At 39.0% G+C, this 11972-nt stretch overlaps 1 protein-coding gene across 1 annotated transcript in view; it reads left to right on the top strand.

Moving 5' to 3' along the window:
• The first annotated feature begins 3975 nt into the window (after positions 1–3975).
• Positions 3976–11972, top strand: part of BRMS1L (BRMS1 like transcriptional repressor) — a 29985-nt gene continuing 21988 nt past the window's right edge. Inside the window, exons 1-2 of the mRNA XM_029952457.1 lie at positions 3976–4325; positions 7311–7401. Coding sequence (XP_029808317.1) covers positions 4184–4325; positions 7311–7401 — 233 coding nt within the window. The 5' untranslated portion in view covers positions 3976–4183. The remainder of the gene's footprint in view (positions 4326–7310; positions 7402–11972) is intronic.

Genomic DNA, 11972 nt, shown 5'->3' with positions numbered 1-11972 from the left:
AAAATAAAATAAAATATGAGCACTTTAGGGACACTCCAGTAGCTCAGCTGGTTAAACATCCAACACTTGATTTCAGTTCAAGTCATGATCTCACAGCTCAGTTTGTGAAATTGAGGTCTGAGTCAGACTCTGGGGTGACAATGAGAAGCCTGCTTGGTATTCTCTTTCTCCTTCTCTCTTTTAGACCCTCCCCCTGCTCTTGTGTGCACTTCCTCTCTCTCAAAATAAACAAACATTTAAAAAATTAAAACAATAAAATATGATCAGTTTAAAATACATTAAACAATCCTATATATTATTATGGATACATAAATATACAAAAACAGTATATACATGTAGGTGACAATCAAAATCACCAAAGTCAGGATAATGGTTATTTTCTAAAGGGTAGGGGAGAATTGGGAGTGAGGAGGGGTCTGGAGCAAATGTGGTTAAATATAAGATTTGAGAAAGCTTAGAGATGAGTACTGTTATACATATAATATGCTGAATAACTTACTATGTTTAAATTACTATGTAATATTAAAATATTCCATAAAAATACTTTAAGAAGTAACCCAAAGGGGATATGGGAGGAAAACTAGAGGGATAAATTCTTTTATGTCTACTTTATACCAGAGAAAAAACCCAATAGGAAATGGAGTGGTATAAAATTACCTACTTGAATGGTAAAATGACCAAGAATTATGATAGGCACTCCATTGGAGAGAATGAGCCAAGAGCTAAAATCTTCAAAAAATGAGGGGGAGTGATCTAGAGGGTATGCAGATGATAGCCACAAGAAGAGATCCTGTATGGTATCCTGATGATAAGCTGGGGGGTTTAGGAAGGAGGGAGGAAGCACCATCTGGAAGGAGCAAGGAGGACAAAGAATACACTTACTCCCTGACAGGGCTCAGTGGCGGCAAGGGTGCAAAGGTCCTGTGGGAGAGCCATGTTTTCTTCAGACAAGAAAGTTAAGGATCTGTTCAGAGGAGAGAGTGAAGATATAATAGATTTTGCTGATGACTCTCAATAAATGGATAAACATGAAAGGATTAAGGAAAAGGGAGACTTAGAGTGTATCTAACGATCCTATAGGACCTATGGAAAATGTAAATGGATACCTAATGTAAAACATCCTTGCCACCTCTTTAACTGTCTTGATTGAGGAAACTTCATTCTGCTTTCCTAGTTTTCTTCACATTAACTTGTATTTTCTAAATTGACAATATTCTTGTCTAGCCTTATTAATTTTTGTTCATCTTGGTTCTTCTTACATTCCCTATACATCTTTTCTAAATTCTGTTTGGGGAGGCAGGAGAGAAACTCTTCTTTTAAGCAAAACACCATCATATAACTCTAATTGCATAATGTTCTATAATTCTGTCTCCTTAAATACAAATATAATAATGACAGTAATTTTAGAACTGGAAGAGAACTTCGAGATAATATAATGCAACCTTCCCATTTTACAACTGACCAGAGATTATGTGGTTTGCCATATTAAGTGGTTGGTGACTAGCAGGATCTGGGTGAGAATCCATGCCACCTCTCCAACTTCCCTTTTTCTTTTCTTTTCTTTCTTTCTTTTTTTAATTTTAGAGAAAGAGAGAGCACGTGAGTTGGGGAGAGGGGTCGAGAAAGAGAGAGAATCTTAAGCAGGCTTCACGCTCAACTAGGGGCCTGGTGTGGGGCTTGATGCCATGACCCTGGGATCATGACCTGAGCCAGATGCTCAACCAACCGAGCCACCCAGGCGCCACCCATTTTTCTTTGAACAGCAGAAACAATGTATCTGCCAGAGGGGAACTGTATGCTAGTGGTTAAGTACAGGCTCTGATGTCAGACTCTCTAAATTCAGACTGTAAATTTGCTACTTATTAGCTATGTGACCTTGGCCATGTAATTTAACTGCTCTGTGCCTCAGTTTTCTCATCTGCAAAATATAAGACACAATTGTATCTACTTCATAAAATTGTTATAAGGATTAAATGAATTGATGTACATAAAGGGTGACCAGAAATCTAAGCTATTATTACCTATTCAGCACACACTCTGCTAGCTGCTGATATAACAGAGATTAACAGAGGCCAGGAACTTTTTAAAATTGATTTTATTTTTTAAAGTAATATCTACACTCAACTTGGGGCTCATACAACCCTGAGATCAAGAGTCATGTGCTCTACAGACTCAGCCAGCTAGGTGCCCCAACAGAGGCCAGGGATTTTATCTATCGCTACTTTTGTTTGGTCTGGAGTTTAAGAAACCAAACCAAACCAAACCAAACCAAACCAAACCAAACCACAACCACCACCAAAGCTACATCTGAGCAAATGTTAACGAATCTGGATATTTTACATAGAGATCTAAATATCCAGTTTCCCTTAAAAATTCCAACATCTAAGTCAGAATTCTAATGTAATAACAACTGGCTGGAGCTAAAACAGCTGTCCCTTTTTGTGCACACCGCTCACAGAATGCATATGTAAGTACTCATACCCTTCCACTTTACCTGCCTGATGTCTGTATGTCTTTGAAATTGCATCCCAGACTAAGGCAGTCTCTGCTCTCAAGGAACTCACAATCCAACAAGTGAGATGCATTTGCTAAACAATTCACAATACAGTGTGATGGAAAATGAGTACAAAGTTGCAAAGTACAGAACACAGCAGCAGCCGTCTGAAGGAATGTGACTATATACTGAATGGTGGAGGTACTGTGCTGGTGATGCATGTTGTCAAGACAGGGGCCTTGAAAAAGATAAGGAATGGAAGAGGATTGCAGGGAGAATAGGACGTGCAAAGACAATGAAATGGGAAATAGTTTGTGTGTTTGGCAACTAAAAAGTTCAGTTTTGGAGAATATAGTAAGAAGGAGAGAAGTAGGCTGACACTAGATAATAAAAGCCCTAAAATTTGGATTTTACCCTGTAGAAATGGATAGAACTTGAAATGGTGTGTCATTAAATTCTAAATCTAATTTTAATGCAATTATGCCTGGTACCCTTGCCATTCTCTTTCAAATGTCTTTGGACCTCCTATTTGAGAAACAAATAGTGTACAATCCATAATATTCTATGAAACATTTCAATAGCAAATTGCCACTTCAAGAAGAAGCTCTGTCTTCTAAAATATAGTTTTTAGATTTGTCTGTAAGTTAAGTTTCCTTATTTGTAAAATGGGGATAATAGTAGCACCTACCCCAAGGCTATTAAATTGAGAATTAAACTCACTATGACTCATGTAAAGAGCTTACTAAGGTACCTAATACAGAGTAAAAGTAGTCAATTAATATGAGTTATTGTGATTATATTTTTTAGTCTATTTCACCTATTATTGAGATAATATAACATTTCATTGAGTCAAATATGTATTTTCCATTGGAAACTTAAGTTAAACCAAGTCTTGTAGCATCTCCAGGCTATAAGTAGTAAAAAAAATGAATGTAAGATACTAGATGAAAATGCCAGGATAAAACTTCCTTCCCTTCTATATTATTGATTGCAAAGGTTTCAAGACCGATTTAAAGGTTTTTGTACAACATAGTAAGTTCAAGTTATCGTCTGCGGTTATTAAATATAATAGCTTATTAGCAGTCATAAAGGTGATTAGGTAGAAGAGACTTTCCTCCAGTTCCTCCAGGCTCAACACGGAGAAAAACCCTTAGGCAAAACACTTTTTCACATCTGACAGTAACATCTTGGATAGCCAGGTAGCTCAAACAATCACTTGGCGGGAAAAGAATAAATACAGACCAAATTCACACAATCTGTTTCTGTTTAGTTTATATACTGAGATCGAGTCTGTCAGGTTTCGTGCCTTGTGGGACTTGAAGTCCACAGGCAAGAAGTGATCAGGGTTGTTGAAGCTTGGAAGGCGGCAGCCCCTGCAGGTCTAAGCAATAAGAACTACAACACCCGACACACATTGCAAGGCCGCGCCGTAATTACGGGCAACCAACCATATCCGAGCAGGGCAAGCTCCACCCCACCCGGCTCCAGGACTGCCTCCACCAATGGCAGAGGTCCCAGCGCAAAGCTTGCGGGTTAGGTTGTGAGGCTCCGGCCGGGGGCGGGGAGGAGCTGAGGGGGTTCAGAACGCGCTCCGCCGCTGGGTGGGTCGGGGCGTTCGGCGCGCCCTTCATTGAAGCGGCGGTGGCTGGGCTGGGCGCCGGGAGTGGGAAGCGACGGCGCGGCTGGAAAATGCCAGTCCACTCCCGAGGGGATAAGAAGGAGACGAACCATCATGATGAGATGGAGGTGGACTACGCCGAAAACGAGGGGAGCAGTTCAGAGGACGAGGACACGGAGAGCTCGTCGGTCTCCGAGGATGGAGATAGCTCAGGTGTGCAACCCACCGGGGCCGGGACCCTGAGTCCTCGCGCCGGGCGCACGACAGGCCGCTCTCCGCACGCCGGGCAGCTGCGTCCTGCTGGGAGTGCTGGGCGGGGAGAGAGGGAAGGGGCGGAGACTGGTTCCCGGCCTTCGGCAGCACCCGGACTCGTCGTGGGGCGCTGCCTGGCTCCAGGCGGGTCCCTGCTGGCGGGGCGGGACCAGGCGCGGGCCTGGGCTTGCCCGTCCTGCTCGCTGTCAGACCCGCCCTGGGACCTCCGGGCAGTTCTCGCGGTTGTCGACCAAAGTGGGGAATGCCCTGCAGCTTGTCTGGGAGACCCTGGAAATGCCTTTTACCCCCAGACCACCGGCTTCTTTCCTTGCTTTTCATCTTTTTAGCCTTTATTTCTCAACATGGGTTGTCGGGGCCGAGGTCGGTTAGATTTGTGCCGGCTCTTGGCTGGTTTAGAATTTGTTAATCTCAGCTTCCAAGTCAGCCTGTCGCACTTGACATCAGCGCTCTTTGGGGGGCCACCTTGGAGCTGTCCCATTTACGGCATCTGTCTGAACTTTGCTGACTGACAGCCCAACATCAGGGTTGATTTTGGATCTTCATATACTTATAAACTGGCAGATCTTGGGCAACTCTGAAATTTTCGTTCTGAAATTCTGAAATCTTTTCTTTCTTGCAATCTTTTCTAATTTGGGGTGTTTCAGGTTTTTTGCAGGTGTTTTTGGGTGGGTGTGAGGGCAGAGTACCATCACAGATGAGTTTGCAAACTTTCAGAATGGTTATTAAAAAGAGAAATGGAATATGCGTCTGCCTGGGTTTTCTTCTTCCCATACAATGAGGATTAAATTTAAAACTTTCTCATCTTGGCCTGATTTTTGGCCATGTAAAGCAAGGGCTGATGACAGTCTGTTAATGCCCCAACACCCTCTTTTCAGGTTTCTCTTTTGAAGCAAATCTCCATGGAAGTATATAATTTCAACCAATAAATTAGCCATCCCCAAATAGACATTTGTGAGTGACTTCCTTGGGCTGCACTGGACACTATTCAGTGTGAGGTGTAAATAAATAGTTATGATCTGCTCTCAATAAACAGTTGTCATAAACCAGAACTTGATTACACTGCCAAATGAATACTTAACTGTAAACAATGCTTTAGGATTTCAGAGGCCAGAGGAAATCTTTTATGAATAGTGTGGCCAGGAAAGGCTAGTTGAAGAAGGTGGGCTTACCTTAATTGTCTTGAAGAATGGATAGAATTTGGATTAGGGTGATATGTTGGCTTGGGAGGAAGGTAAGAAAAAGTGCAAAGGCTGCTAGAGTTTAAGACTTATTCAAAAGCACAAGAAACTGATTTTGTTGGGAGAAGGACTTGAGCTAGAAAATGAGAAAGAAGTATAGATTTGAAAGAATTTAAAAAAAAAGCACGGGATATGATTGGCGAATGAAAGTTTAGGAGTGAAGGTAAGAGGAAGACGCTGAATACACGGAGCTGGTGGTCGCGTCTATAGAAATAGAAAAGTGAAAGATTTGAGTTCCAGGTGGAAGATAGAATATTTCAGACGTGTTGCTTTTGAGGTGCTGGTGGTATATTTAAGTCAAAGTGTCAACTGACGATGGAAATGTGGCATTGGAACCTGCTTGGGAAAGGAAGCATAATTTGGAAGTCATCTGCATAGAGATGGAAGTAGGTGAGATTCAAAAGGGAGCAATACAGAGAAAAAACAGCGAGGCTGTGTGTGAACAGTTTCTAGATTTGTAAAACATTTTATCTCCAAGTGTTCTTCATTTTTTTTTGATAGAAGCTGAAGATCTCACAAAATGACATCTATTTGTTAAAATTCTCCCTCTCTAATTTCTATGTTGACTGTTGTGATTTTTCAACAATTTTTTATTCCTTCCCAGAAAATAATGGACAACTTAATTTGTGAAGAATGTAATAATTTGAACGATACATCAGATTTTTTAAGCGCAAAGACACTATTTAAATAAATTACGCAGTTCTGCTTCTGGTGACAGCATTTCTTTTCTGCCGCATGGCTTTCATGTTAAACTTCCACAGTTTTGTTCTTCTCAAACATTGGTACTGAGCAGATCCTAAAGCTACAGGAAGAAAAAATCTCTACTATCCAGAGATACCGGGAAGTGAGTTATCTTGAGCAACCAAGTTTTAAGTAGCCAAAGAGTAAGCTATTAAGAACCAGAAATAATTTTAATCTGTTTTAGAAAAGTTAAAAAAAAAAATGAACCTTATAGTTCATTGGTGTATTGAACTCTTCCCTATAACTTGACCTTTATTTGATGAAGATTGAGATGTAGATCATTTTATGCTTCGCTTATTTTGAAATGTTGAAATATATGTGATATAAAAATAGAAGATATGGAATATAGGAGAGAGCTGGTAATTAACAGTTGCTTTCCTTCAAAAGTTTGCTTGTTTTCCTTTTCATTTTCCTCTTTCTCACTTACAGTAATTTGGGGAGAGGGAACAGTGGGAATATGAGTAAGAGACCAACATATCCAGTGGAAAACAGAATGAGATTAGTTTTCTTTTTTATGTGACTGGCAAATCAGTTCATGTAAGCAGTTCTGAAAGAAGAATTCTGAAAGTGTTTTTGAGCAATGTTAACCTTTAATGGACATAATCGTTTTGGTGCTTAAGTTCTGTTGAGTTGAAGGAAAATAAACCAAAAATGGATTCATTACTTCATAATAAAGCTCAATGTCAGCCCTTTAAAATAATTTTAAACTGAATAAAAATAAAAACGTCTAGAGATTGCTATAGCTTTAACTCTCAATTGTATTTTAGGTTAAACCTGTAGTGGAAATTATTTTGGATAAGCGTTTATTTTCTTGTAAGGCTCAATATAGGCCTTGCATGTCTAACTTCACACTGCAGTGTTTTTCTTTAGCCATTTGAATTAACATTCAGATAATTTGGAACATAAAATTAAGTTTCTTCTCTGCTATTTGTCTTTTTATTAACAGAAATGGATGATGAAGACTGTGAAAGAAGAAGAATGGAATGTTTAGATGAAATGTCCAATCTAGAAAAACAGTTTACCGATCTCAAGGATCAGTAAGTAGTGATGTTAGAAGGTCATTATCACTGAATCTCAACCATGTCACATGTATACTAGCAAGAGAAATTCTATTAACTGAACTGTTTTCCTTTTTTATCTTATGAGACTGATCTAAAAGAGGCTTCAACTCTTGTTTGCTTGCTGAAGACCTCATTAATTAAACGGAGAGTTTTGAGACAGGTTTTGGGGGTGTATAGTAAGATTTCTATATGGATGTTGGTAATTAAAATGTTTTCCCTGGGTGGTTGGACCCTTGGCTCTAATCTGCTTCGTTCATTTCTTTGTTAAGTAATTTGGATAAAGATAGCATTTAAAAAATTTTAGAATAAGAGAATATTTCCCAAAAATGACATAGTGATTTTTGTTTTAATCAACATTGGGTAATACATGCATGTTTTCACATTAGTTTGCTTCTGGGAGCAACTCTGTAAGGTTGGCAGATAGCTTTATCTCCCTTTGACCTGTGAGAAAATTGATGCTCCGGGGAGTGAAGTGACTTGCTTGTGGTTCATCAGCAAGTGATACAGTAAGCCAGGCCTTCTACCGCCTAGGACTATGACCTTCCTTCCACTAAGGCACATTGCTCTGGAGGAGAGAGAGTGGAGTAGAAAGAGCACAGGCTCTGAATCCAGGCTTTCTTCACAGATTAAAAAGGTAAAATAGTAGCTTTTTATTGTGAACTGTTAGAATTGTAATGAGCAGTAGGTGAAATTCTTAGTCTTGGCTGGCACATAGTGGTGCTTATTAGATACTGTTTTCTCCCTCCCTTCTTTATAATGCCAGAACTCTTATGAGAAGTCGGTTACACAAGAATGGGTCCCAGTGATTTGAGAGAACAGAATAGATGCAGATGCAGATTAAAAAAAAAATCTTAAAGGTGAGCTTTTACTTCAGAACTTGCTGGCAAGGTAATGGGGATATAGCTACATATTAGGAATTGTAAATGAAAGACACTTTGAGAATATAGACACCCTAATTTATTCAGAAGCTGGCTTTTCAGTTTATTAATTCTTCATAGTTTTGCTTATTCTTTTTTCCTACTTCTTCCCTAGAGAGGCCCAGAGAAGAGATGAAAACATGTTTAATATCTGGAATTGCCAGACTAAAAGGGGACAGATTTGTTTATCAAATGAATCCTGCTGTTTATGACATTTCTGGTCTTAACTTTCATCAGTCTGAGAGGTGAACACATAAATGTTCCACGCTAGTGTAACATATTGATATAAATAATCCAAAGTTTAAAATTTTGGCTTTAAAAAACATGGTATCCTTTTTTTATTCTAAATATTTACATTATTGATTTTAAGTTTGAATTAGTTTGGATTACCAAGGGATCCATTATTTGGATAACATGGAGAGTGCATCCAGGGTCCTTCTGGAAAAGAGGAAGTAAATTTGTAGTTTTATATTTTAGCATGGTAATCCATGAGTGAATAATTCTCATACAATTAAGATATACCTATTGAGCTTTTAAAGTGTATTTTATGGTTATCCAAGAAATGAAGATTACTGCAAAGCTCTAGTATAATATACTACAAAGGAGAACTTTGCAGCTAGTCACTCATTAAGCTTACTCTGTTCATATTGGGGCTGGCAGTTGCTTTGAATTTTGCATTTTCATGCTCATTATGGTATCAGCCACTTCTTCCCACCCTCATTCATCTCAGAAACTATTAACAGTAGACCCGTCCCACTATTAATAGGAATCTTTCTCAAGAAATTGGTATCCAGGGTTGCCTGGATGGCTCAGTTGGTTAAGTGTCCGACTTTGGCTCAGGTCATGATCTTAATGGTTCACAGGATCAAGCCCCACATCAGACTCTGCTGATAGCTGGGAGCCTGGAGCCTGCTTCAGAGTCTGTGTCTGCCCATACCTCCCTCCCTCTCTCTCCCTCTCTCTGTCTCTCTCTCAAAAATAAACATTAAAAAAAAGAAGAAATTGGTATCCAAAATGTGTTTTATAAAGAAATAATCTTTGCATCAGGTTTATAATTATCTTTTTTTTTTATCTGCCCCAATTGCATTGTTGCTATTTTTATTCTATTGTACTGTGTATCTCTGTAAGCAGGCTCAAATCCTCTTTAGAAGAGGTGGGAGATACAATGATACAGTGATATAACATCAACAAGTTCTCCTGCTTCTCCTGTTCTAGCACCAGAGGGCATAATAGTACTTCTTTCATAAGGCAGGAAATCCACCATTTGTGGTTTGGATATTAGTGGAAGGTTCTTCCACTTCCTTAAAAAAGATAGAGGAACTTACACCGCCCAAATTTCCATGTATTTCAATGTTCAGTATCCAGTAAACATTAATTGGGCATCTACTCTGTGAACAGTATTGTGGTTGTTGCTGAAGGGCTCCTGATTCTTGCCTTTGGTGAGTTTATACTTGACTTTAAGGTTGTTGAAATGATACTAATTTTGAGGAATCTATCCTTTTAAAAGAGTGGTTAATTGAATATTGTTAATTCACGTATCCTCTTCATTCAAGACACTGTTCTCCTATTCAGGATACCTTATAGATATTTTGAGTTTGATGTTTTTCAGGTACAGTTGTCATGTGTATTGAATTTTTAGCATTTTGTCTAAAATTTATGATTTCAGAAACTGTAACTATCATGTTGTAGCCCTTTTTTTTTTTTTTTACTTTGCACATTCATTTATCATTGTATTTTGAGTTTTAGAAAAATTTAACCCAGAGATGATAATGTATTATTTTGGCAGTTAAAAATATTTATTGTATTAACACTCAAACTTGCTCAATTCCTTCAGAATCATATAAATCTTTATGCTAATTATAATGATAAATTATAGACATTCAATATTGATTTTCTTGGTTTTTTTAAGTTTCTATTTTAATTCCCGTTAATGTATAGTGTTATATTACATTCAGGTGTCCAGTTTAGTGGTTCAGCAAGTCCATCCATCTCCGGTGCTCATCACAGGTGCACTCCTTGCTCTCTGTCACCTATTTAACCCACCCTCCCTGCCGCCTCCCTGATTGTCCTAATTATATTGGTTTATATCTTCTTTATTTTTTTAAGTTTATTTATTGATTTTTGAGAGAATGTGTGCAAGTGTGCATGACAGCAAGCGGGGGGAGGGGCAGAGAGGGAGAGAGAGAATCCCAAGCAGCTCTGTGCTCAGTGCAGGAGCAGGGGGAGCTCAGTCTGATGAACTGTGAGATTATGACCTGACCTGAAATCAAGGGTTGGATGCTTAACCAACTAAACCACCCAGGTGCCCCTGGCTTATGTTTTCAAGAGGAAAGATAATTTTATGAGAGCCAGGTAGTGTAATGTTTTCAAAAGCTAACTGCTAGTTATACTAACACCTACAAGCATAATCAGTGGTTTCTTTTAGAAGTTACTACATGCCATCCTTCTGACATATTATGACATATTCTTCACCTTTGATAAGGTAATGAATGTCAAAAAAAATTTACAAAATGATCTTAAATTGTTAATCCGCTTTGGGGCGCCTCGGTGGCTCAGTAGGTTAAGCATCAGACATGGGCTCAGGGCATGATCTCGCAATTTGTGAGTTCGAGCCCTGCATCAGGCTCTGTGCTGACAACTCAGAGCCTGGAGCCTGCTTCAGATTCTCTGTCTCCCCCCACCTCTGCCCATCCCATGCTCATGCTCATGCTCTCTCTCTGTCTCTCAATAATAAATAAAAACGTTAAAAAATTTAAAAAATTGTTAATCTGCTTTGAAATTTTTAAGATATCTATGAAATGCACAAAGCCAGGATTAAAAGTGCCTTTTGTAAAGAATGACAATGTAGACATCTTCCTGTCAAAAAGAGCTAGTTCTATACTGCAGGGTTATTGCCAAAATTAAACGTTGAGTGTCTCAAGTACTGTCATTGATAATCAAGGTGAAGTTAATGGTGTGACAGCTGGCAAATTAGAGTATTTGTATATAAACTCATAAATACAGAAAGAGGGGTCCCCTGCCCTATTTTTCATTTCTGCATCCACTGAGCAACCACTTTGTTATTCCTTCTTCATTTGCAGTCAGACAAACTGGGTATGCCAGAACACAAGTTCTGTAGCTGTTGGTTTTCACCTTCATCACTCTACTTCCTCTTTATGCTTTTAAAAAACCAGGTAGGCTGAATACCAACTCTCTCAGGAAAGGTGGAGAGAAGCCAGGGAATTATTTATTTTGACAACTGGTAATGTTTATACATAATTATTCAAAATGGTTTCTTTGTTTCTTTTAATTTTTTTAAATGTTTGTTTATTTTTGAGAGAGAGAGAGACAGAGCTTGATCCAGGTGAGGGGCAGAGAGAGAGGGAGACCCAGAATCTGAAGCCAGCTCCAGGCTCTGAGCTGGCAGCACAGAGCCTGACCTGGGGTTCAAACTAATGAGCCTCTGAAATCAGGACCTGAGCTGAAATCAGATACTTAACCAACCTAGCCACCCAGGCACCCTGACTTCTTTTGTTTCTTTTAAAAGTGTTTAAATGACCTTTTCTCCTAGAATTGATTTATTGTTCTGCAGTTAAAACAAAACCAAACATCTAGAGATGTACTGTGAATTAATCATTAAAGAATGATACA

Source organism: Suricata suricatta, chromosome 9 (assembly GCF_006229205.1).
Source record: "Suricata suricatta isolate VVHF042 chromosome 9, meerkat_22Aug2017_6uvM2_HiC, whole genome shotgun sequence".
In the NCBI taxonomy this organism is placed as follows: Eukaryota; Metazoa; Chordata; class Mammalia; order Carnivora; family Herpestidae; genus Suricata; species Suricata suricatta.
The sequence above is the reverse complement of the archived record's forward strand: the minus strand, read 5'-3'. Positions and strand labels throughout refer to the sequence as shown.